Source organism: Ceratotherium simum, chromosome 35, assembly GCF_057802395.1.
Source record: "Ceratotherium simum simum isolate JZ-2026a chromosome 35, ASM5780239v1, whole genome shotgun sequence".
In the NCBI taxonomy this organism is placed as follows: Eukaryota; Metazoa; Chordata; class Mammalia; order Perissodactyla; family Rhinocerotidae; genus Ceratotherium; species Ceratotherium simum.
This window is the reverse complement of record NC_141934.1, coordinates 29,151,266-29,178,912: the sequence shown is the minus strand read 5'-3', so window position 1 is coordinate 29,178,912 and position 27,647 is coordinate 29,151,266. Positions and strand designations below refer to the sequence as shown.

The 27,647-nt window shown below is 42.9% G+C and overlaps 1 protein-coding gene across 1 annotated transcript in view; it reads left to right on the top strand.

Annotated features, from left to right (window-relative positions):
- Window positions 1-27,647, top strand: part of TMEM132D (transmembrane protein 132D) — a 609,030-nt gene that overhangs the window by 392,356 nt on the left and 189,027 nt on the right. The window contains exon 4 of the mRNA XM_087423464.1: window positions 14,208-14,391. Coding sequence (XP_087279590.1) covers window positions 14,208-14,391 — 184 coding nt within the window. The remainder of the gene's footprint in view (window positions 1-14,207; window positions 14,392-27,647) is intronic.

Sequence of the window (27,647 nt, the reverse complement as noted above, 5' to 3'; positions counted from 1 at the left end):
ATCACCATCACCATCATCACCACCATCATCATCATCATCACCATCACCACCAAAATCACCATCATCATCACCATCATCACCATTATCACCATCAGCAGCACCACCATCATCACCATCACCACCATCACCATTGTCACTATCATTTCAAACCAGAGGGGCTTTGGTCAAATCTAGCCTGAAGACATATTTGTTTGGCTTGCATGGTGGTTTTAAGAAAATTTGAATTAGGGCCAGCCCCGTGGCTTAGCGGTTAAGTGCGTGCACTCCGCTACTGGCGGCCCGGGTTCAGATCCCCGGCGCGCACTGTTGCACCGCTTCCCCAGCCGTGCTGAAGCCGCATCCTACATACAGCAACTAGAAGGATGTGCAACTATGACATACAACTATCTACTGGGGCTTTGGAGGAAAAAAAGGAGGAGGATTGGCAACAGATGTTAGCTCAGAGCTGGTCTTCCTCAGCAAAAAGAGGAGGATTAGCATGGATGTTAGCTCAGGGCTGATCTTCTTCACAAAAAAAAAAAAAAAAATTTGAATTAATTGTTAGTGCTTAACAATCAGGAGTTTCAATTAAAAAAATGATTTCTGGATTTCCCTCGGAAAAAAATAAGAAGATTTGCCAATACTTGGCCTTCCCAGAACAACAGGCGCGAGCTGGCTAAAGGCGGCCCCATAAATCAAGGCATGCCTTCTCTGGCTAGCCGCAGTCCCCACCACCACTGTTTTCCTTCAGCTGGCTGCACCCCTCACTGTGTGACCTGCTTAGCATTTGTCGCATTGAAATTGGAGATCTCTTTCCCAACACCATATCCTTATATTGTCACAGGATGAAGGGAGCTTACAAGCAGGCTAAAAGTGCTGGGTCTCACCTGGCTTTATCTCTTTTTAAGAGAAACCTCACCCCTCCCATTCCCTATTTGTAGTGTAAGATGACTGTGCATGCCTTCAGCGGTTCTCTTTGTTGCTGGAAAATTCGATTGTCATGTCTCCTGTCACTTTCATCATGCAGCGATCTGTGCAAATTAGCCCTCTGGCAGACAGAGCCCCAACTATTTAGATCTGCCCCAAGCTGCCTCTCAAGAGCTAGGTGAGATGTTTCAAGAATAAATGACAGCAGGGTGCTATGGACATTAACACATGAATAGTGTAATCTTGTGACTGTATTCTCAAGCATTCTAGCGAGGATTAGTGTCATTTTCTATCAGTAGAATTCCATCGGTTTCCTACCTAATTCCCCTGATGAGACTCAGATATAGAATTGCTTAAACAGCAGGACTGATATCTGAATTTTTTTAAAAAAGCGTGAAAAACAGATAATTTTATCAAGTTAAATGTTTTAAAAGGTGGCTCGTTGATTAGAGAGGTGGGCAATGAGCATTCTGTTTGTCACAATTTGTACAGAAAAGCAAACATCACTTTTCCTGGCTTTGTTTCCTGTATCCCGGCAGATCTTCACACGGATACGCACAGCAAGAGGTATATACCCTCTCTGTACCGTTAGGTTGGCATTTAGCTGCATGCAATAGAAACCCAAATGTAATAACCTTTAAAACATTGGAGTTTCTGTATCCTAAACAGTGAAAAGATGTAGGTAGGGACTCCATGGCTGGTATCATGGCTAGATGATGCAATGGGGTCTTCATCTCTTATCTTCCAGCCGTGCTGCCTCACCATCACACGATGGCAGCTACACCTCCACACCAGTATGCCAGGCAGGAAAGAGAAAGGAGGGAGGGTAAAAAGCATATGCCCTGTGAAACTGCACCTCTTTATCAGGGGAAAACCTTGTTTCCTGGAAGCTAGACAAAATGGATTTCCCTTTATATCTCATTGGCCAGAAATATACAGATGGCCTAGGTTCACAGTCATTTGTTATCTGTTGGTGGGGGCAGGTATTGCCAACTTGAACAAACTTGGAAAGGAGGAAGAGGAGAATGGGTTTTGAATAAATTCAACATTGGCCACAGTCATTAAATCCTTCCATTATTGAATACTCTTCTACTGAAAATCTAGAACATATGGGGTCTATATGGTTGAGTAAAAGAAACAGTTGGAATGAAAGAAAGGAGGGAGAGGGGAGGGAGGGAGGCAGGCAGGAAGGAAGGCAAATGGGATGGGAGGGAGGGAGGAAGAGGAAGGAATATTTTCTACCCTCAAAGCATTCTCTCCCTGCTAAGAGAGACAGGTGTGTAAATAGGTAATTCATCAACAATTACAACTGTCTCTTTGGGTGGTGGTCAGGCCTCTGAGCCTGGGGTACAGATGGTGCACTGAGCAGTTCCAGGAGGCATCATCCACATGTTCAGTGTGGTGCATCTGGGAGCTGTGCAGTGCACGACCTGCACGAATGGATGAGGCAGTCCTAGCACTGGTGATGGTGATTAAATGGGATCATCTGTGCAAAGAGATAGTTGTGATTACTGACCATTTACTATTGAGAAGTCTGAGGCTTAAGGAGATTAAGTATTAGATAACATAAGGAGTGCCACAGTCAGGATTCTGTTCTGCCTGTCATTCACTCCAGAGTCCATTCTCTCAACCACCACTCTCTGTCTACATCCGCTGTCTAATCTACAACGTGTTCTTGACGACCGAATGGCCTTCCGGGCTGTAAACACTCTCAGGGAGCCCCAGGAACTGTTGAGGTTAACAGGTGGATGTTTGAAGCCTGAGATAAAATAAGGTGTGGTTAGTTCTAGTTCCTTACATGACGCTGATAACAACATACCTGACTGCTTGTACGACAAAAACAAACCTGATAAAATCCTCCTTCCCTGTGGCTTTGTGAGATTGTAGTCAATCACCCATCGTGACCGAAAACCAAAAAGGCAACATTGACTTCAAGTTATCTTTAATTGTATTTAAATCACAAGGCTTAACTGAATATATTGACATTTACACCAAGAAATTAATTGACATTTATACCAAGAAATTAATTGACATTGTATTAACCTCAACCAGCAAATTAATTCTTCAACCTCAGACCAGGAGCACTTGAAGGCTGAAGCACGAGTATGTATTGACCATTGGATGTGGCGTGGCTTGTCCACGTGGGGGTTCAACAGCTAAGCCTAGAGAAACAGAATCATCTCTTTCCTAGGAGGAATCAGCTAGATACATAATTGAATTATTTTTTAACACAAAAGAATAAAACATCTGAGCCTCTCAGAGCTTTCGTTTGTCATGCGGGATGGGACTTGAGAAAACCATTAGTAGAGTTAGCAATGATCATCGCTATCAATTAATAATTCTGTTTGCATTTTCAAATGAGCGTAGAACCTTCCTTTCACTGCAGCAATTCAACTGCATGCTTAAAGAGATCATGGCTAGATAAAATAGTCTCTGCTCCTCCTTGATTCCAGTGTCGAGCTCATGGTCTTAAATTTTACGTGCTTAGGATTTCACTTGAAATTTAGCTGTCAGGCATAGACGTTCAGGGATGCAACCTTACTTTCCTGATGGAGACAGTCCTTCAATCACCACTTATGAGCTCCAGTGTTTCCCCAAGACCGGGCACTAAAACCTTTGTCAAGACACTAAGAATTTCATTCCAAATGGTCTTCCTTTGACCTGTCTGCTGATATACCTGCTGAGATGGAGTCTTGATGGAGAACTCCCTCTTGGTGTGTTCAGTCTTAAAAAATAAATACCTAAAAATGGAGGGTGTGGTAGATGAAGCACTGAGCTGCCAGATGTAGCAGAGGAAATTTGTTTTATAAAAATTCTTGAGAGCAAAGTCTAGGCGGAAATTCTATGCCACAAACAATTGTCGATTCAAGTTAGAAGGTGGAAGTAGCCTGCAATGCAGAGCTGGCACTTCAAAGAGAGACCCTTTTTCCAATCTCCAAAGAGGAGAGATTGGGATATTCAGGAGCTAATTGTGTATAATTGATTTGCTTACCTTCCTTGCCAATTCCACCTTATTTGGATTTTCTGTGTTCTGCCCAAATCTCACCTAGGGTTTCGTCAGAGATGCTGAGCAGCAAGAGTTTATGGCATCCCTGTTACCTGTTTATGCAGACAAGATGTGATCTCGAACCGTCTGCAGCCCTGGCAAGAATGCTAATGTGTCTGTGGAATACAAGCTGGATTTTTTTTAAGTAAAAAACTCTCAACAGAAAGAAATATATAAAATAAAATATCTCTCCATCTCAAAGTGAATATGTTTAAGAAAATGTCAGGATGTGGAGAAGAAAGAGCTAGCTTTATTATCTTTCTATATTTATCTGCAGCAAAAGTTACAACTCAAGCGTGGGAAAGAGTTTCAGATTGGGGATGGGGGGGGCAGCCCCAGGACCACTCGAAGGACATTTCACTTTTAAATGGAACTTGGCCTTTCTTTCCTGTTACTGAGTGGAGACCTTTGTGGCTTCTGATTCTCCATCCCTCCCACTTTAGTGCCATCCCTCTTTTATGTGAAATGTTGCAAGCCTTCTTTAACTGAGGGTAATATGCACTCCTTTAAAAATCATTTAAAGCCCATCTATGTAAAATAGAGGCTGAAATGTTATAATAAAAGTAGTTATAGATGAGGTTTGGTTAGGAGCTTACCATTTATGGATGAAGCTTAAGACAGAGAAGATCAGGTTATTTCATCTTAACTAAGCAAAAGTTACAATTAGAACTATGGCCTTGTTCTTAGAGGAAGACTGAAACTAGTATTGATTGGGTGGGAGAGGTTATCTTTCAGAAAAAACAAAATCTCTTTCAGTTTTGATCAATTTTGAAAAAGTAATCTAGGTCTTCATCCAATTTTATCAAAGGCTTATCTTGTGCTTTTATTAGTCACATCATATGTTTCTGAAGTGCCTAACATCATCATCCTTGCTGATTTTCTCTTTTTCGAACACTAACGCATCTAACTCTGCCGTGTCCACATTTGTCAGTCATCTTATATGTGAGTTAACTAATTCAAGCAGCTCTCTCCAAGATTCCATTCACGGATTCTATTAAATATGATATCTTCTAAAAGATTGGAAATATCCCTTTGCAATAGATTTAGGTGGTATTTACATGTTATTGTGTTATGTATACAAATAGCAATCAACAATGACATTTATGATGATAGTTAGGATGCAAATGCTAAGAGAGGAAAGACAATTGAGTAGAGTCTAACTTTATGTCAATGGCTCATTACATAACCCTTGTTCGGATACAAGGAACCCCTCTATTTATTCAAGTATCTTTCCTGCTTTCGCTGTTTCCATGGACCCTTTCTTGCTGCAGGGAATGCTGGCCTATGGCTTTAGCGGCTCTGCGGTTATCAGGAGCAGTGAATACATCTGCAGTGTGTCTGTTTTCTTGCAAATCTGCAGGAGTAAGTGGTAACCAGTGGAGATAGTCATTGGGCAGGAAGATGGTGACTCTATCAACAGGAGCTTAAAAAAAATCAAAGCAGAATCTCATATATATACATCATGAGTATCAGTCCTGCAAATTCCCCCGCTGCCCACACAAAATCAAGTGTGTCTCTCCTACAGGCTTAATTCTTTTGAATTTCTGCCTGGTCTGCCCATGACTTCTCTGGTCCACCTCTGATCCGTTCTCAACACTGCTGCCAGAGTGATGTTTTTAAGCCATTAACACTGCTTAAAGCCATTTGATGGACTCCCATTTAGATCTGTAGGACTCTAGGACTGCCTCTGCAAGAGGCAGTGTCCTGGTGTGCCCTGAATACTGGAAACTTCATTTTTGTTTCTAGACAAGGGCAAACCCATTCATGGATTGACTGCTTGACCCCTAGGATCCCCTACATCAGACCCCAGCAGTGGGCCTACTCAGGGAGGAACTGTGTGCTGAAACACAGGCTCTACAAGCCACCTTTATCATCAGAACAAGGAAGGAAAAAGCCAACACTGCAGAATGGGAGGCATCCAGGTGAGGCATCAGGAATTGCTTGGCCAAGAAGATGGCGGCCATGTTTCCAGGGGAGACCTCATCCCTTCTTGGATTGACTTCCTGACTGCAGCCATTCCTGACCCCCACTCATCCCCGGACTGATCTGGAGAGCCCTCCTTCAGCGTTCCCACTGCAAACCCTGGTGAGGGACCTCGACTGGGTGGTCAGATGGAGGGTGGGTGTGGTCACAAGTCTCAGGGAAAGCCTGTCCCACCTCCCTACTGGGGAAAGAACAGGTAACCACTGCCTGCTCCTCGCCACCCCATTCAGAAGCACCCATGCCTCAGCAAGGATCCTCACCCTTGCTCCATCCAGCCCCCACCTTCCTCCCCATTGACCCTACACTTGGACCTCTTCGTGGAGGAGCCTGGTGCTGAAAATGGTGTGCAGCTGGAAGGAAGAAAGGCAATGACCAGTCTGACAACTCCACCTGGTTCAGAGAAGGACATTCTCAGGACAGTTAAACAAACCTTAGGATCTTAGACACCCAGCAGGTCTGTGTGGTTTGGGTGTGGGTTTGGCTGTAATAATAATTGAAGTTTGCTACTGGTCTTTATAGGGCAGGGCCCAGTATGACAGATGTCCTGCAGTGTGGGGGACACTTCCACACAATGAAGAATTGTCCCTTGCTCTGTTTGACGTTCTCATGTTCTGTAGGCATTTTTGCAGGATCCATAACTCTCTGAAAGAATGTCACAATTTTTCCATTTTTTTCCCACTGCAACAATCTATAATTTGGCTTGGCCTGCTGTTTCTGGTTCAATTAAGATCATTTTGTACTTTTTATTATCTTATACAAATAAGTCTGCTCTATGAATTTGCATCCTAATTGCAGTTTTTATTCCAGGGTTGGTGCATACACTTCTATTTTCCTGTTCTTCTTACTCAGAACAGTCTCAGGTCAACTCTTAAATCCAAATTTATTTATTGTCAGTGGGAATAAGTATTGGATCACCTCATAATGTCTTATAGTGAAGATATTTCCAGGCATTTATATATTGAAATAAATGTTATTTTATTGTTTTTAAAGGTTTAATGGTTTCCCATTTCTCTTATGATAAAGACCAGAGCTTAACAAACTTTTCCTGTAAGGGGTGAGATCGTAAATATTTTAGGCATTGTGGGCTGTATGCTTTCTATCCTGCAGCTTCTTTTTTCCTTTTTTAACAATGTATGAAAATGTAAAGGCCATTTTTAGCCCGGGATCTGTGCATAGGCAAGCTATGGCTTGCATTTGACCAACCAGCCATGGTTTGCTGACGCTGAAAACAACAACACTGCATGTGGCCTACTACTGGGGAGACCTAGTGGTCTCCCTCTACCTTCCTTTCAACTGCCTCTCAGGGCTCAATTCCAGGCCCTCTGGGTGTTCCAGCCACACTGGTTTCTTTTGTTTTCTCCAACCCATCCTGCTCCCTCCACACACAGGACATTTGTAAGTACAGCTCCTTCTGCCTAGAACCCTTTGAATTCCTACCCATCCTTTATAGAGATCACAGAACAAGCCTTGCTCCCCCAGGGAAGTTCTCCTTGTCTCCCTGACTACACGGGGTTCTTGAAAATAGGCTGTTATCTCACCAGATACCTCTGCTTCCCACGTCTTCTTACAGTCGACAATTTACATTTGCTAAAATGATAATGTATTTGGTGTTCATCTTCCCCAGCTGGCTTATGCCCTAGAAGAACAGGGATCTTCAGCAGTGTGCTCGTTGAGGGTTTGGGGGGAGCCCTGATTTGTAGCACTTGCCAATGTCCGTGGTGTATCTACTCCCAACATAGTCAATTTCAAGCTACCAAAATGATGTCACTGAATGTGGAGGAGGGAAGAGATGTGCAGAATCGGCTCAGTTCTGGGCCACCAATAGATCTTAATCTTTTTAAGATAAGATTTGAATCTGTATCCCCATCACCCAGCCTGGTGCCCAATAAACAACACGAATTCTAGAAATGTCATTTGAAGGAAGGGAGAGAGGGAGGGAGAGAGAGAGAGGGAAAGAAAGGAAGGAGGGAAGGAAAGAAGGAAGAAAGGAAGGGAGGAAAAAATATTGGGATGGAGAGCAATGAAGCACAGAAATAAAAAGGAGAAATGCAGCATGATTTGGTTCAAGCTACAACCTTTTCATTTTTCTCTTCCAGAGTAACTCTGGTTAGCAGACCTCAGAGTATTATAAGGTGGAAATAGAGAGCATGAGAAGACAAATTTATGGTGACAAAAATCTCATTAAAAGTACATACGTTAGAGGGATTGTGCATATTTTACTCCATAATGAAAGGTTTTTATTCTGAAAATGCTAATGAAAAAGTTAGAAAAAAGGTGTCGGTAATGGAAAACTTTAATACTCTGATAATGTCTAAGAAGACACAATTTTTTTGAGTAATATCCTTATTTTAATCTTGAAAATGAAATGTGAAGGAAGGGACGACAAAAGGGGATACCAGCTCCTCCATTTGCGCGACATCTGGTACCCCATGTCTGTGTCTGATGCAAATTTCCAAAATGCCATTGCAGATGAGTATTGGCTGGGTGTGGAGGATTCCTCCAGGTGGAACTAGCAATGCTTAGTTCCTGGAATAATGGCCCTTTCACCCATTCCTCGTTTCTCTGTTATTGCCAGAATCTTTCACATAGTATTTGTTAATTGCCTTTGGTGATCTCCTTACTTTAAAAATTCCTTAACTTTCTCTAGAAGTGGACCCTGAAACAAGGAGTTGTGTGCAAGTGATTTATGAGGGAAGTGTTCCAGGAGAAACCAATGAGAAATCAGGGACAGCAGGAGAGGGAGGGAAGAACCCAAGTTACATGGAGGGTGGTTTCAGCCTAATCCCACAGAGGGACTCTGGGGTGTAAGCAATGCTCCTGACTTTGACCCAACTGGAAGCAAGGGAGCTGGGCTGTCACCCTTCGGCACCATCAGATTCCGCCTAAGGGCCACCTCCAAGGGAAGTATACTCTGAGGCACTTTCAGCCGTTTGCACTGTGGACAAAGTGGCTCCAGAAACTCAAGAAGAGCCGTCCAAGGAGAGTCGCAGGTAGACATCATTTAAAACAAAAGCACTTAGCAGCCAGGGGTAAGGCACATGGAAATGATAAAAGGGATATGAGGACACTGGGGTGGAACACTGACTCTGTCCACCATAATTTGCTACCCAATAATAAATGACTCATTCAGATGACTTCCGGAAAGTGTTTTCTGAATTTTTTGGAACAATCTCAAACTATTTTCTAAGGGCATGGTCATTCAGATACTGGATTTGTCCTCTCTCTAGCTTTACTTTTGTTTCCAGAAATTTTACCCATTTATCTTTTAGAGTACCATCTGGAAAAACCCAAGTTGGAAATGGAATTTCACTCTCCGCTTCCCCCACCCACCCCACCAGCTTACCCGCAACACTCACATGCATCTTGGAAGCCAGTTGCCCATGTGGGTGGTTGCGGAGTGAAGTTTGATCGTTGGCAGGCTTTTTAAAGACCTACATGATATGTTGGTTTTCTAATCAGGAAAAAAAAAAATACAGGTAGCTTTACGACGCATTGACTTGCATCCTAAATATTTAGCTCTAAATTTCTAATGCTGGCAGGTCCATGTCTACATGGCTTCTTATCTCTCCAAATGAGTGGTAGGCTTTCATATCTAATGCTCCAATTTCCACGTCTCTCCTTTGATTTATGGACATATCATGGAACGTAAAGAGTTGGCAGAAGACCTTAAAGGCAAGCTCATCTCAAAGCATCTTGTTACAAAATTGTTCCAGCTTTGCTTGTGCAGAATTTATTTGAAGCAACCAGTTTCTGGGTCTCCAGTAAGCTCTGTGTGATGTACTGACCTGTGTTTCTATTGGGGGATGAGAAGTTGCATTAGTGATTTGCATTGCTAAGGAGCGTGCCTGTCCTTGCACTGGAAAAGAGTCTGGGGTTACGACAGAGCACTCAGGAGTGGGCGTTCTGCTGTCAGCTCCCCTGCTCCTTCACGTAGTAGCTGAATGACTCTGCCGCTCTTAGCCTCTTGGACCCCAGGTTTCTTATCTACAAACTGGGAGTAAATGACAGTATTTATTGGAACAGTGTGAGGATTACGTAACATAAGACATAAAAAGCTCTTAAAACAGTGCTTGGAGCATTAAAAATACTCAATAAAAGTTAGCTGTTACATGACTCTAGAAAAAGAGGCATGACAATCCTAAAATAAGACTTTTCCTTTTGAAAATGATGCCTGCTTTTGGCCTTGGGATCTGCTGAGATGGTCGTGCAAAGCCTCAAGTTTAGTTTTCTTTCTTGGGTTTCTGAGCCATGGATTCTGGAGGATGTGGTCACTGTCTGCGCCTGAGCTGACCTGAGCCTTCTTTTCTGAAAGGGCATTTCATTTCCCTTAAGTTTTGGGAAGCCTCAGGCTGTGTCACCATGGCCAACAGTGTGGCTTTGTCTGTTTAAATGAAGCCCTTCCTAGTGAAAAGGCTTAGATTTTGAACCCAATGCACAAAGGGGTCCATGTAAGGGAAAGTTATTGAGAAATGACAAGAGCTCTCCAAATCAAGGAGATGTTATTCATTGTGTCTCTAAAGGAGGATAGACTGCTGAAAGATGCCTCCAGCCCACACATGTGGAGCCAGTCACTGGGTGTCTGAAGTGCACATGAGAGGCTGCATTCTCTACTGTGTCTTCCATGAGATTGACGGCTGCAAGCAAGATAGGGCAAGAGATGATTCTTGGCTTACCTACGCTGGTAGCACCCATACCAGTGGGAGAAACTAAAACTGCAAGCAGCTCTCATGCCCAGAATACTCTCAAGTCTATAAGTGTGACATAGCACTGAGCCTCTCCCCATGTGACTGCGCTCTGTCCTCCATGCAAACCCCACCCACTCAACAGCAATACTGCCTTCCAGATGGAGCTCACACATCAAGCATTGCCCTTCCTTATTGCTAACTATTTGACTCACCTATGGGGGAGGAGCAGAGGGAGGCCAGGCAGGAGGGGCTGTGTCTAGGCCACCAGAAGTGGTGTCTGAACACTCTAGTCTTATCCAGACCCTGTGCCTTGGCTGGAACTCCTTTCTTGTCCCTCCTCACTCTCATACCCATGGACATCTAACACCCTGAATCCTTCTTCTTGGTTCACCTGTATCTTCACAGATTTTACCAATTGTGTCTCCCAAATCCACTAACTTAGTACATTCTATTTCTAATACCATCGTGTACAGAATACTTCCAAGAACAGAGATATCCACGTAATTAAACTTTTATAAACCTCTAACTCAGTTGTTCACAATCCTGGTTGCATGGTAGAATCACCTGGATAAAAAAGAAAGACAAAGAAGGAAGGAAGGAAGGAGGGAGGGAGATAAAAAGAGGGAGAGAGGAAAGAAAGAAGGACAGAAGGAAAAAGAGAGAAAGAGAAAGAAAGAAACGGAGAACAGAAATGAACCGGTGGCTGGCCCACTCAGGAACAATCAGAAATCTGTAGGAGTGGTGCCTGGTCGTTGGTTTATTTGTCAAGTTCCACCAGGCAATTCGAATGTGTGTTCAAGGTGGAGAGCCACTGCTCCAAGCAGGCATACTTCATGAACTTCTACTTAACCTACTGTGTTTATCTCCTGTAACACGGTAGGTTCCCTTCTGGTGAACACCAGGCATGATACCCTATGCTAGGCACAGCTTGGACAAGGTACACAAGGCCGCTCTTTTCAGGACACTTATGGTCTAACACTCACACACACAAACTGCAAATGTACAGTCCTTAGCTTTACAGCTAAACATGAAGAAGTGATAAATATTGCCAAATATGCAGGAGTTCTGGAAGCTCCAAGTGCTAAATATTTACAAATAGGTATTAAAATTCAAATTTCCACTGATTCGCCAAGACACACATGGGGAGACATTCCAAAGCTAGATCACCATCTGCAGAATTTACAGAGGAAATTGTGAGGAGCTGGGTCTACAATCCTGCTGCATCAGAACTAGTGAGAAGCCCATGCAAGTTAAGGGATCATTCAAGAGAAACCCACATTTGCAGACAATTTCAAGATACACAACATTCCTAAAGTTTGCTATGGTCTACACGTTAAGAATTCCCAACTTAGGGTGTTTTCATCAGCACATCAAAGAGAAGACAGTCAGCTCAAGAGAGACCCTGTTTCTTTTACATCTTGGCCAGGCAAGGGATCTAAGGGAGAAGAGAAAATCAAATTTTATAGGACACCCAGGCAAGGCTACTGAAGGAATAAAATTAGATGAAGTAAATAGAACACTTTTTAAATTATTGTTGTGGTTATAGATGGGTCTTACAGAATGGGAAGAATTTGAACATATGGAGAGGTTCATAAAGGTATTTCCAATAAAGTGAACGCCACAAGTAAAATATGGGGATGTGGGGGTAAGAAAAGTCTTGTGTTCCAAAGCAAGCAAAGATTGTTCAGTTTGCCTGAGGTTAGGGCATCTAGAAGGAAACAGGAGAGAATGCTGTATGGTATCCAGAGGAGGGTCACATCATTGCATATAAGGAGTTCCTGCCAGGTGGGCGTTCCTATAACGCTTGCACTGTGGAGCTGAGTTCCTGAACTCAACCTTTAGCAATTCTGTTCTGTAAGTCTTCCTTTCCTTGTGACTAAAACCAGAAGGCAAGGCTTGGTACAGCCCAAAGAAGGATTATCCCATTTCATGAATGGGAAAGTCATCCCAAAATTCTTGTGAATTCCAAATATAAAAACAAAAGTGCATTCTAGCATCTTGGTCCCAAGTTTTCTGTATTCAAGGAAACGTTAGTTCGAGGCCCCAAGGAGACAATGGCATGTGTCTTATGAAAAGAAAGCTAAGAGAGGGAATAAATTCACAGTGGCTGATGCGATTTGTTTCCAAAGCTTATCACAGCGCCTGTTTCTCAAAGGGTTAAACATCTTTCTTTCGGAAGCCAAGAGAGAGTGAGCCTTGCAGGGTTTGGAAAGCAGCTGCCACTTTCCCGCAGTCATTGCTCACAGTCCCTCGCAGCTGCTCCTGTTCTGTGTGAGGGATCACTGCTTAGGCAGAAAGTTAACCTCTGGAATCGGGGCTCTCTCCTTGGAAGGTCCTTCTGATCTCTTTCTCTGTTCCTTGCCCTCCTCCTCCCTCTTCGCCTCCTCCCCCTCCTCCTCCTCCTCCTCCTCCTGTCTTTCTTCCTCCCTCTCCTCTTCCTCCTCCTCCCCTCTCCTCCCTTTCTTCATTATAGTCACCCCTGATATTCCACTATTCCATCTCATCCCTTACTTTGAGAAGAAAGCTCCCTGGAAACCCCACCATTTATCTCTGAGCTTCTTATTGATAAATTTGCATGGGTTTCATGGTGTGATAAAGATGTTTCAATAGCTTTGTCATATATAAAAGGCCAAACTTTATATTCCTAAATGTCAGACGCTGGTAATCATTTTGCAATTATGTGAAATTTGAATCTTTAGAGACGGATCTGATAGGTGGAAGTTGCTTTGGCCACGAAGGCTTAAAAAGCATCCCTCTTAGCTGCCTCCTCTGTTAATTCCACCTGCACGTTCCTCACTTCTTCCCTTAGGGAGTGGCTGGCACCACACCTGCTTTTTCTACCTGTCGCGTAGGAGAGCAGGCATTTTATAAAAGCTGACTAGGAAGAGGCAGAAAAGGTAGCCAGTTAATTAAACTAACATAAATAGCTGCAAAAATCATCTTGATATTCTAAATTGGATTCATTTTCACGTGTGTTTATAGAGAAATCCAGAATGTCTAAGAACTAATAATTGTCACAATTACTGCTATCTTCAAGTAACATCTAGCTACTTCTCTACGCTCATTACCTTGCATCCCATGGCCCCGCACTCCTGTTCATGCCTCTCCTCTGATTCTCTGCAATGCTCTCTCACCCCCACTGGATAACAAAGCCACACCACCCTTAGACACATTTAAAATTCTGTGCACCCAATTTGAACGGACTGTGGCTTTGGAAAATCCAGTATAAACAGCATATAAATTTCTGGGAGTGAGGGAAAGAATCCTACTCTCCTAGATGGAGAACTGGGAAGAAATCATTTAGGAAATGCAATCACCATTTTCAGTAATTATCCACAAATATCTACCCCAGGGAAGCAGAGCCACTCACAAAAGCAGGAGTTGAGACGCTTGAGTGATGGTGTCTAAGGCCAGGCAAATGCCATGAATCATGTTCAAGTTGGTTTGTTCTCTTGGGAATTGCATCTCTGAAACGCTATTTGCGGGGGTGATGGGAACACATGTGAAATAGTCAAGTGCTGCCCATTGCCTGCCCAGCATGCCCACACTCTAGTCCCTCAAAGGTGTTCTCCTCTCCTTCTCTCCAGTGTGGATGGCGCCTCCTATGAAGTCATGCAGATCGACATAGAAATCGAAGAGCCCAGTGACATGCCCACCACACAGCTCGTCACATGGCAGGTTGAATATCCAGGAGACATCACTTCTGACTTGGGTGTATCCAAGATCTACGTGAGCCAAAAGGACTTGATCGCTGTCATACCTCTGGCCATGGTAAGGATGTCCCTGCCTTGGGCTGTTAATGCAGAAGTCGGGGAAAGGGACGCTCAGCACTGTGACCCAAATGTGATGGGAAAGGGCAGTGAGCCGAGAACCAGGGTTGGGGAGAAACTGAACCATGAGGTCTACTGCAAATCACGAATTCTAAAAGTATATTTTTCTAAATAATATTTTCAGAATATTATTTAGAAAATAATCAAACTCTGGATGTTAGATTTGAGTCTTCCATTATATGAAAAGTATTGGTTATTTAATAAGTGTGTTTGTATGATACAGTGTGGACTATTTAAAGGTCTCAAACACACACACCCTCAGAGACCAAAAAGATCAAGTACGTGAGTGAACATGGCAGGTCCTTCACAAACACCTGTCCTGTGTAAAAGCTCCGGCCCATGTCTGCCATGCAGGAAAGCTGAACCAGGTTCTGAATTCTTAAGATCTCCTGATTTCTCAATAGAAGCCATAAATATAGTTTTAATGTGAAATGTCAACTTGTTCATGTTGGAACTCATTTTAAAAATAAACAAAGCACTTTATAGGAAAGAGTTGTCTAAATTGCACTCATAGGCCATCTATTTATAACCTGTAATCTGAAAGATTTAGGACCATAAGTCTGTCCACGTCTTTCCTAGGGTTTGTGGAACAGAGATGGGCTTTCATCCCTGGAAGGACCAGCCCCTGGTTTCTACGCCACATAATACATTGCCTGTGGGAGACTAATCCCCCACATTCACCTCAACAAAACACACAACACCTTGTATAGCCCTGCCTTTCTGTGGGACTCTCTGGAGCCCCTACAAAGGAATAATATGTTTCCTTAATGTGAATTTTCACAATGGAAATGTTTGGGCACGTTAGTCTGCCGATAATAACGTGAGCTTTCTCCTGTTACAGAAGTACTTTTACTGTCAGAAGTGAAGTGTGAGTTGACCTATCCATTGAGTGCCTGGTCTCTCCCCCTCACCATCTATTAGAAACTATTGACAAGTGTTATTATGCAGTGATGAAAGAAAATCAGGAATCAATCTTTCAGTGAAAGATACCATGGACAGTTGCCTAGTGACGACAAGTTAGTTATTATGCTGTTCGTTAGGAGATGTAAAGGTGTTTGGGTACTTCTGTTGATAAGGACTCTTATTAACTATTTCTTTTATTTTAAAGGCACCAAGCCTCCCTTGGTACATTTTTTCACGTGTGACGGTCGCTCTCCTTCATTTAGGCTATTAGTGGTTCTATTACTAGGGATGGCAAGACCATTTGTCTTGAATAAGTAATTATTTGAATTTGCTCCTTTTCAGCACCTTTGGTCTGATGAGCTTTTAGCAGTTCTCTGAGCAGCTTCTGTTGTTTTGCTGAGCATGGGCCAGTAGACTGTTTTCTGCACTCAGCATTTCTCCCGCCTAGAATGTGCCTAGTGCTCCTGTTGCCTGTTCCAAACCCCGTTGTTCTTCACGACCCACAGAAATCCCCACTCTCACAGGAGCCCCTCTCTCTGCCCTCACGGGTCTCTGAAACTGTTCTCATCAGCCTTTCTTGCTATGATAAGATGTAATGCTATAAGATTGTATAATGGCAGAGCTAGAAAGAATCTCAGCTAAGACCTAGTTGACCTTTTATCAGTTGGGAATTAAATTTGGCTGAAAGCAAGAGAGCTCCCCACTCACCCACTCCACTCTACCGTGGCCAATGGTGGCTTAAGTACAAATGTGTTTTGTTTTTTTTTTCCGTGTAAAGGAACTCCTAATGGTGATGGTCTAGGGCTATTGTGATGCCTCATGCCATCTGGAGCGCAGGTTCCATCTTTATTTCTGCTTCAGCTGCCGAGGGCATGGATTCCATCCTCATGGTTACCTCATAGTCCAAGATGGCTGCTGGAATGCCAGCCAGCATATCCGTATTCTGCAGACCAGAAAAAGTAAGAAATGTGGAAATCAAACAGGGTCAGTTCCTTTTCCCTTTCAAGAAGCCTTCACAAGAATCCAACACAATGTTTCTGGTTACATCCAATTGTCAAAAACTTAGTCACGTGGCCCTACCTAGTTGGAGGGATGGCTGGTAAATCTATTTTTTAGCATGGCACATACTCAGATTCTGTTTCAAGGAATGAGCAGTACTTTCCACATGAGGAAACTGAAGCTATTGGTCTTTGTGAGCCTCCTAGGAAGCAAAATAACACAACTCAATCATGGTCTCTACTGACTAGCTATGCAACCATACTTAATCTCAGTGTGCCTTGGTTTCCTCATCTATAAAGGGAGGAAGGAGATAATTCCTACTGACAAGACTGTTGTAAGGCTAAAGTGATAACTCAAGAGTGCTTGGAAGAGTGCCCAGTCCAGAGCTAGCTACTATGAGTGCTAGCTATTATGATGACCATTTCATTACTGAATGCGAAGTATAAACCATACACTGGCAGTGATGTCGCAAATTCTTTCAGGAAAGGGACGTGGTCCCAGCCCCCATATTTTACAATATAAGACGAGTGCTAGGCAGTGTGTAGACGCTCGCTGATTCTTGAACTGAGTGGAAAGAATTGGATTAAAACACTTTGGGTCTGATGAGTTTTTCCTAATACTCTCTGACCATCTTCCCCTGGAAATAAGTCTCCTGACTCCCCATCTTCTGTACTGAGAGTGTTCTGAGTCTGCTTTTCAGAGAAATGCTTCATGTCACCTTTGACTTGTCGGTGAAAGAATTTTTGCCGTTTTAGGTGGGTTACCATCCTCAAATAGACCTTTTGCTGTTTCATTTTTACTTTGTTTTTGGTCATTGCATGTTCATTGAGAGGAATTTGAAAGGAATCTGATGTCCGTGCATCTATTTATCTATTGATTTGTGTCACAAACTCTCGACCTGGAGAAAGAGGAGGAAGGCCAGCTCACTGGGACTGTGACGAGGGAGGAGAGAGCGCCTTGAGCTGCGAGCAGGGTCACACTGGGACTTGTACGCTGAGGGAAGGAGGTGGATCTGTGAATGCGATGGGACGCCCCTGGAAGGCTCTCAGGAGGGGAGTCACGTGGACTGATTCCTGCCTTAGAAGAACACTGTGCAGAGAGTGGATTTGGGAGAATAAGTGGGGCATCAGGGAAGTAGGGCCTGTATTCTGGCTGCTTTAAAATAACCCTGATCTAATGAGCTTGGCATTTCCTTGTCCCCACCTTCCTGTCTGAATGTGGGCAGCCTGAGGCCTATCAGGTGGCTCCAGGGGGTTAGGACATAGCATCCCTCTGTCCTGTTGCTGAGTAACCCCAAAGATATTGACCTCATCCCCATGGCTCCAGATGAATAACAAGCGTGTCCATGTGGCAGCCAGCAGGAACAGGCCAAGGGGGCAGGAGGAGGATGTGCTCCTCTGTGTGCAGGGCATGACCCTTCTCTGAATACTCTGAGCTCCCATCAGCCCACGAGCTCAGCCGAGTGACCACATCTGGCTGCAAGGGATGCTGGGAGAGTGAACTTTACCCCAGGAGCCCATGTGTCCAGCTACAAGTATATTACGGGGGAAGAAGGAAGGATTGCATATGGGGCAACACTGATGCTATCCTGGACCGCCCAGTTGACCATGGTCATAGCCGTGGAGAAGAGAGAGGTGAACTGTCTTAGGATACTTCCTAGTGGGCAGATGATAGGACTTACCAATGCATTGGATACAGGGGTGAAGGAAAGATGGGAATAAAAGATAAGTCCTAGTGTTAGGCCCTACCCAGAAGTTCCCCACATAATCTCCATGATACCACCACACAAACTTAAAATGTTTGAGATTTTCTATTATAAAATACCCTATGCTTTACATTTTTGTACAAAAATCTTTGCACACGTCTCTGATTGATTCCCTGAGGTAAACTTTTAGAAATAAATTTGAATCAAAGGATGTGAATCAAAGGATATGCAGTATTGTGATATTTTTTGATAACGGTCCCCAAACTGCCTTCTAGAAAGTTTAACCAATTTACTGTTGCACCTGCTGTGTATCATGGTACCCATTTCCCTGCAGCTTCACCAACACAGAATATTAAAATTAATAAACAGGCAATTTACTGAGCAAAAGTTATATCTCAGTGTTGCCTTAATTTGCCCTTTTATGGTTACGTTCTATATTTCCGTAATAAACATTTGTTCTTAGTGCACTTTATTTTCCTATTGGGAATTCAACTTATTATTATTTTGTCATAAAAAAGTCTTTTTTTTTATTGTGGTAAAAAATGCAACATTAAATTTACCATCTTAACCACTTTTAACTGTACGATTCATTCGTGTTAAACATATTCACCTTGTTGTGCAACAGATCTCTGGAACTTTCTCATGTTGCAACCCTGAAACTCCACACCCACGCATAACTCCTTCCCGCTCTCCTCCCCCCAGCCCTTAGCAACCCCCTTCTACTTTCTGTTTCTATTTTGATTGACATATTGCAGGCATTCTTCCTGATTTATCATTTGCCTTCTAATCTCACAGGTCATAGTTTTCAGCATGCAGAAGTTTTGGGGGATTTGTTTAATTTTTAGGTAGTCAAATCCATTGATCTAGTCCATAATGGAAATCCCTTCTCTCCTCCTAATTATGACCAAGAGGGAAAAACATGCCTGCTTTATTTGTTTTTGTAAAATCGCCAAATACTAAAATACCCACACACAGCACACTTGAATAGGTAGAACTACAGTATTCAAAAAATAATGGTGACAGTAAATACAGTTGTTATACTATTATTAAGGATTTGAGATCAATTTGCGGTGAGGCTGGTGGCCCCTCCCTCCTTGGTGTGATGTATGATTCCGTCTCCAGGAAAGCTTGGAAATGAGATGCAGTTAAGCACTTACATTCAAAGCTAATTTTCCAAAAGACATTTATTTCTTCCTCAATATTTTGCATATTTTTTCTTGAAGTCTATGGCCTTAAAAGCTTTATTTCTTTTCTTAATCCATTCATGTTCTTTCATGAGTTTGATTACATTATTTTTTTCTTTTCAGAAAATGATGGCTTACTATCTCGTAGGTAAATATATTTTTGTCCTTAGGGAGAAAATTTCGAGGAAAAGGTCATCAAATGTGCATTAACATTAATTGAGTTAGTGCGTGTCAGTGTCTGATTCTGGGGAGCAGTGTTTGCATTTCATAGAAGAGTTGGAACACATCTTTCTGCGGGGGATAGGAGGCCCGGTTTCTCAAGGATCTTCAACATTCTTCTCTCTAACTACTTCCCGAGTTCTGATTAAAACCAGTACTTTGAGCTTCTGCCAGGATTCGGAGATAATGACAATTATCAATTGATGTTTATCAATATGAATATCATACCAGCTGATCCTTTAAAGATATCAACATGTGCTCTTCCTCTTCATTTTAAAATAAAACACACGTTATTTCGTTCCCATTGGCGCTGGCAGTTCAGGTGTTATAACTGTGGTTGCTGTTGTGAGTTGGGAAACAGACGTGGATGACTCAGCTCTCCTGTGGGTTGTAAGAACATGCCCTCCTCCCATGTTGGGCCCCTGATGAGGTTCTCATTTTGCTTTGTGTCTCGGCCTTGACTACCAAGCTGTAGTTAATAGAATTGAGTTGGAACTTGACATAAAACTTAATCAGGAGATACAGTTAGGATAGACAATTATTACCCTTGAAAATAATCAGAGGAGAACTCCTACCCTAATGAGAGATTTGGCGATGGTGACATTCTGTGATATTTACAATGACTTGAGGGTACAGACGTGCCTGCCAGACCCAGCCCTGCAGATCCTTGGGGAACAAGCAGAGAGTTTCTAAACAAAATCAAAGAGTCACATGTGCCATGTGCCCTTTGTGAAGTGCAATTTGGTATCACATTTTGAGCTTTTCCTCAAACACGACACTAATGGAAGCACAGATGTATCTCAGCACTCTCTCTGTATTGCGCACCAACCATGCCACCTCCCCCAAGGAGTCTCCCTTGATCCTCACAGTCAGACGTGATCCTTGTTGATTCTTCTGTTCTGTCCACTCTGTGATTTCCTTGTGAACAGTGAGGACAGTGAACAGCGAGTCAGGAGACTGAGACATTCTTGACACATTTTGCTGGTTGAGACCATCCCACTGGGAGCCATAATAGGCAAGAGCCATGCCAAGATGATGGGGCGACCTGAGCTCAGTGTGTCCTTTTATGTCCCCTCCAAGCCCTTCCTCACTTCATCTCATTGCTTGAACCCCACCTAACCTCTCCAGTCTCCAAGCCCTCTTCCAAAGCAGAAACAGCTAGATTCCAAGGCACCACTTCTGACTTACCATTTATGTCATACTCAGATTCCGTCTTCTCATCAGCTTGAGTAAGAGTCTCCAGACCTAGACAACCAGAAGTGGGAGCTACACAGTGTACACACTGCCAGACCCTTCACTTACTTGATTGAATGCTGAGTTCTTTTCTTATATGATTCTTGGGATTACAAGAAAGTAATCATCATATAACCTCTTTCCTCCTTGTCTTGTTTGCGTCTTCTTAAACCTTACTGATCAAGGCATGTTCTCCTAAATCTATGACTCAGAATATTCCATTTCTGTACACCTACCAGACAAAACTCACCCACATTTTTATCACCATATAATTTACTTTTGTAATGCTTCTGATGAAATGCATTTTAAATAAGCTTTCCTGAATCTAATACATTTCTCTCCTTAAAAAAAAAATGAACTTCCTTTTCATCAGCCACGCACTCCCCTAATCTTTAGAACCTTCAGGACTTAATCTCCTGGAACATTCATGGTGCCTGGATTATCTCCTCTCTACGCTGTGATTGCCATCAATCCATGTCCTCTTCATGTTTGTACACCTGGCGGAAGGCCCGGTGCCAGCTTGTAGTAGATGCCCAGAGAACACTCTTACCACCCATTGTCGAGTAAATGGGTCTGTGACTAGGGTAACCCTGAGCCATTTGTGTCCCATCAGCCTTTTTTGTTTTGTTTTGTTTTGTTTTTTTGTTTTGTGAGGAAGATCAGCCCTGAGCTAACATCCACGCTAATCCTCCTCTTTTTGCTGAGGAAGACCGGCTCTGAGCTAACATCTGTTGCCAATCCTCCTCCTTTTTTTTTTTCCCCAAAGCCCCAGTAGATAGTTATATGTCATAGTGGCGCGTCCTTCCAGTTGCTGTATGTGGGACGTGGCCTCAGCATGGCCGGAGAAGCGGTGTGTCGGTGCGTGCCCGGGATCTGAACGGGGGCGCCAGCAGTGGAGCACGCGCACTTAACCGCCAAGCCACGGGGCCGGCCCCAGTCTCCCATCAGCTTTGACATCAGCACAGGTAATGTGCCGTGACAGTCAACTATTGAGATCAGAACTTGAGAAAAGGCCCTCAAATTATGGAAGGAAACTATCTTTCCTGGCTCCAATAATGAAATTGCTTTTTATTTTTGGCATAAAAGATTCTTGGCTCTTTTTAGTTGTGGTATTCTTTTCCTGTGTCAGCTTGTTAATTATTATGCCAGATACCCTCTGTTGTTTTACTCAGACCTTTTTGAAAATTCAGTCACACTGCATAGCACACGCTGCTTTCGTTTTTATACTTTCTCAACCAAGTGCAAATTAAGAAGTTGCAACAGCCCTTGAGAAAAATCTCTGCTCCAAGATGCATTCTTGCTCTGTGTGTTTGTTGAGTAGCTGAGGCTGCCCCAAACAGCATTCACAATAATGACACCAAATACTTACTGTTTATTACATACCAGGCATGGCACTGTGTACCTCCTTATGTACATTAACTCATCTAATTCCTACAGTGACCCAGTGAAGTTGGGACTGCACTTATCCCCAGTTCACAGATGGATGAGGGCACACAGCTTGAAGAATGGCCCCAAGCGACCCAGCTGAGCAGCTGAGCTGGAATTAGATTCTGGATGGATGGGCTCCAGAGTCTGTGCTCGCAGCCAGTCCACTGCACTGCCCTCATAAGTGAAATCAGAGAGTTTAGGCTGTTGATCAAGTCAAGATGCAAAAGGATCTTTGGAAAATGCAAATGCAAAAAAGCACACTCATAAAAATGTGAAATTGAGAAGTCTTGCTGAAATAGGAAAAGTCATCTGAAAATGAATTATTTATTATGCACAAAGCCACTGCCTTTTCTTTTCAGCCCACTCTGCCACCTTTGATGCTCCCTTATGAGCCACCCTCTGCAGAGGTGATTTATAATGAGGCAGCAGCAGCCGAACCTCAGGGCTTTAAAGGTACACGGTACAAACAAATCAGGGGAGTCATTGCTATTGTTGTTTGTGGTGTTGTTATTACAGCCTTGGCTATTGTACAAGTAGTCGCTATTAGGGAACAAATGCTCATGATGTAACTCATCTTGTAGGCACCACAGAGAGGCAACCCCTTCAGGTAACATTTACTGAGCTCCCACGATGTGCCAGGCGCTGGCCTTTGTCTCGAGGATATAACAGAGCTCACACCCCACTCAGGAGAGGCAGATGGCAAATAAGTCAAAAATAATGGAGCAAGATGAATTCAGAATTGATCTATGCTTGGAAGGAAATAAAACAGGATGTTGTGAGGTGAGCTCTAAGAGACTGAGGCATCACTTTAGAGGTGACATATGAGCTGGGACAGAATGCCAAGATGGATCCAACGTGGGAAGACCCGAGAAGAGCTGGCTTTCCAGGCATAAGGAAAAGTGGATGCCAAGGCCCAAAGCAGGGGCAAGCTTGGTGTGCTTTAGACGGAAAACGTCCAGTGAGCCTGAGGAACAGTGAGTGGAGGAGATGAGGTCAGAGGAGGCAGGCTCTGGGTTGTGTAGATCCTCAACAGCCATGTGATGTGCAGTAGGATTTCTGATTCACTATGTTTAAATCTGATCTGATTCATAATCTATTTTTAAAGTGTCACTCTGAATACTATGAGGAGAAATTTGGGAAAGTCAACAATAGAAAGACCATATTGGGGGCTGTTTTGATGGTCCAGGTGGGAAGGGATGAGAACTTGGACTAGGGTGATGATGGCGATATTGAAGTTGATACTGAAGACGAATGCAAGGTCTTGGATGTACTTTCTAAGTATAGGATCAGGACTTGCTTATAGACAGAACAAGGAGTTTGTTTGAATGGAAGAGACCGAATATAGCCTAGATTAGACAGTACTGTCCAATAGAACTTTCTGAGATGACACAAATGCTCTATTATCTGTTGTTGTTAATGCCATGGAGTCGATTGGACCCTGTGTCCAGCAGAATGGAACCCTACTTGGTCTGTTTGCACCATTCTCTCACCATCTGGTACCATATCAGACAATGCTCCACTGCTATTTGTAGGGTTTCCATTGCCAATTTTTTTGAAAGTGGGTGGCCAGGTCCTTCTTCCTAGTCTATCTTAGTCTGGAAGCTCTGCTGAAAACTGTCCACCAGGGGTGACCCTACTGGTATTTGACATACTGGTAACATAGCTTTCAGCATCACAGCAACACTCAGCCTCCACAGTATGACAACCGACAGATGGGTGGTATGGTTCCCTGACCAGGAAACAAACCCGGGCCATGACAGTGAGAGCCTGAAACTTACCCACTAGACCACCAAGGCTGGCTTCTATGATCTGAGCCAACCAATATGGCAGCCACAGCCACATGTGGTTATTGAGGTCTGGAAATGTGGCTAGTATCATTGAGGAACTGATTTTTTTATGTAATTTAATTAATTTAAATTTAAGTAGCCATATGTGCTAGTGGCTATTAGGTTAAGCAGTACAGCTCTAAGTTTTGGCTTGGGAAACTGAGGGGGCAGTCCCGCTGTTTTCTGAGATGGTGGTCTGTATGTTCGCTACTTGCTCTGTAGACCCACTCTCCACTCTTCTGCACCCTGCACTATGCCCTTGGACGCCTTCCTGTATGGATTGCCTCAAATGGGGTGCCTTGTCCCCTGGTTTCTGGTTGGGTTCAGTTAATGGAAGGTAGTGGAAGAAGATCAGACAGAGGGTGAAGAGGAAGGTTGGATGTTTATTCCCTAATTCCTTCTCTGATAGACCACATTTTCTCGGTGGCTGTGTTGCTCTGTCAAAAGCACCAGCTCCTGTCAGTCAACTCTCTCATGAAGTAACAGCAGCAGCACCAGTTGTGGTGTTTGTGTTGCAAATACAAGCACTGGTGTCAATCTGAACTCACAGTTCTCCCATTCAGGTGCCTTCTATGTATAGGTAAAAGTATCCAAATGCACCATTATGTTTTATAGTATAGTTCCTGCCCCAAATTTATGTATTGAAATACATATTATTTTATTATAACTATTTGCTTTTATTTTTCCTTTATAATTCAGTTAAGACATTACATTGATTTTTTTTAAGCATGCGTGTTGGTAGGTTATATTCATTATGATTCTTATTTCAGGATAATAAAGCCAGCACTACTTAATTTGTTATATCAATCTTTGTTACATCAAAGGAGCATTAGCTCAGATAGAGTTGAAAACAATGGGGCTGGCAAATATTTTCTCTGAAGGCACAGACAGAAAATATTTTCAGTTTTGCAGGCCATGCAGTCTTGGTTGCAACAATTCAGCCTTGCCTGGTAGCTCAAAAGCAGCCATAACATGGAAGCAAATGCACATGGCTGAGTTCCAGTAAAACTATTGATGGGTGCTGAAATTTGAATTTCATGTAATTTACACGTCACAAAAAAGTATGTTTCTTTTGATTTTTTTCATCCATTTATAAATATAAAAACTATTCTAAGCTGCAGGCTGTGCAAAAATACAGCTTTCAGGCCATAATTTGCCAATCCCTAGTCTCATGTAGACAGAGCCTTTTCTTGTTCTTGTCTCAGTTTCTCGCCCTGGAGGTTGAGAACAGCCCCCCTACACAGTCCAGTCATGATATAAAGCTTGACCTCCTTGAATGAAGGGTTCCCTAAAAATAAAAACAATTTTAAAAAGTAACATTACCATGAGGAAACAGTATTTTCTGCAGTGAACAGGACTGCATCTCCCACTCTATTGCACTCTGTGGAGAGTTTCCACGAGATTCGGGTTGACTAGAGCAAGTAGTCTGAGCCTGCGTTCTCCCTTGAGCATGCTCTCAGCATCTCAGGTTTGATAACTCCATCCTGTGCTTGCTAACTCCCCTCCTGAGCAAATCCTTCCAACAGTTTATCACTTAAAGTCAAATGAAGGCCTTCCATCTTCTCAGAGTCCTGGGAGATCCCCCACACTCATGATGTTTACTCCTCTGAAATCTGCCTTCGTATCCCTCACTTTCTTTGATTAGCTTCATCATCTTGCTCTTTGGTGAGATCTACTGGACAATATCAGAGCTGTTGGCAGCACAGCTGCCATTAACCTTTCAATTAACCTCATTATCAAAGAATTGAAAGTGGTGCAGAAATAGAACTGGAAGCTGATTTACGAGCGTTTGCAGCTAATTCTCAGGTTCCACTTGTTCAGAGCCAAGGTTTCCTTCCTCCTTGAATTATTTTCTAAAGGCTGGCTCACTCCAAAACCTCCGAAATCTTGGCAGCAACTACCAGAAGGTGAAAACACCTTTTAGAAAAGCTGGTTGTGTGGATGATCCGCAGGCATTTCGGGCATGTACACCAACTGCCGAGCCCACAGGCGTCTCGTGTATCTGTGAAACTTGTTAAATTTCTTGCAAGGTAGACCACTGACACCCAAGCTCAAAATTTTGGAAAACCTCATGATCCGTCTAATTTTTGAGATACCATTTAGCTCCACCTGGCTTGTACGTTAGGGTCAATTAGATTCTGTCATTCTATAACATGTTGTGAAGATCATGGTGCATAAAATGCAACCTCATCAGAAAGGCCTTCCCTGATCACCCTACGTAAAGAGCATGCTCTCTCTCTCTCTCTGTATCCCCCTATCTTCACTTACTTTTTCTCTGTGGTATTTTTTGATTCCTAACATTCATGCCTTGATTTTGTCCAGCCTACAAAAACCAAGTGGATGGGGCATTGCTGGGGGGTGCATGCTGTATGTGTAGTACTTAAACCAGTGTCTGGCCCACAGTAGAAGCTCCATCAACATGCTGGTGGTGTAGAATGAATCAGATGAAGCTGAATTCATATCCCTGGCCTGAGATTTTATAATTGTGTGGACCTCAGGCAAGTTAACTAACATCTCTGCACCTCACTTGTCTCATCTGTAAAACGGGATGATGATGGCATTTTACTACATAGGGTGATGTAAAATTTTTTTTTTTTTTTAATTTTTTGTTTATTGCAGTAACATTGGTTTATAACATTGTAAAAATTTCAGGTGTACATCATTGTACTTCTATTTCTGCATAGATTACATCATGTTCACCACCAAAATACTAATTACAACCCATCACCACACACATGTACCCAATTATCCCTTTCACCCTCCTCCCTCCCCCCTTCCCCTCTGGTAACCACCAATCCAATCTCTGTCCCTATGTGTTTGTTTATTGTTGTTATTATCTACTACTTAATGAAGGAAATCATACGGTATTTGACCTTCTCCCTCTGACTTATTTCACTTTGCATCATGCCCTCAATGTCCATCCATGTTGTCACAAATGGCTGGATTTCATCGTTTCTTATGGCTGAGTAGTATTCCATTGTGTATATATACCACAGCTTTTTTATCCATTCGTCCCTTGATGGGCACTTAGGTTGCTTCCAAGTCTTGGCTATCGTGAATAAGGCTGCAATGAACACAGGGGTGCATGTACCTTTGCAAATTGGTGTTTTCAAGTTCTTTGGATAAATACCCAACAGTGGAATAGCTGGATCATATGGTAGTTCTATCGTTGATTTTTTGAGGAATCTCCATACTGTTTTCCACAGTGGCTGCACCAGTTTGCACTCCCACCAGCAGTGTATGAGAGTTCCCTTCTCTCCACAACCTCTCCAACACATGTTGTTTCCTGTCTTGTTAATTATAGCCATTCTGACGGGCGTCAGGTGATATCTCATTGTAGTTTTGATTTGCATTTCCCTGATAGTTAGTGATTTTGAATATCTTTTCATGTGTCGGTTGGCCATCTGTATATCTTCTTTGGAGAAATGTCTGTTCAGGTCTTTTGCCCATTTTTTAATTGGGTTGGTAGTTTTTTTGTTGTTGAGATGCATGAGTTCTTTATATATTTTGGAGATTAAGCCCTTATCAGATGTATGGTTTGCAAATATCTTCTCCCAATTGTTAGGTTGTCTTTTCGTTTTGTTGATGGTTTCCTTTGCTGTGCAGAAGCTTTTTAGTTTGATGTAGTCCCATTTGTTTATTTTTTCTATTGTTTCTCTTGCCCGGTCAGATGTGGTGTTTGAAAAGATGTTGCTAAGAC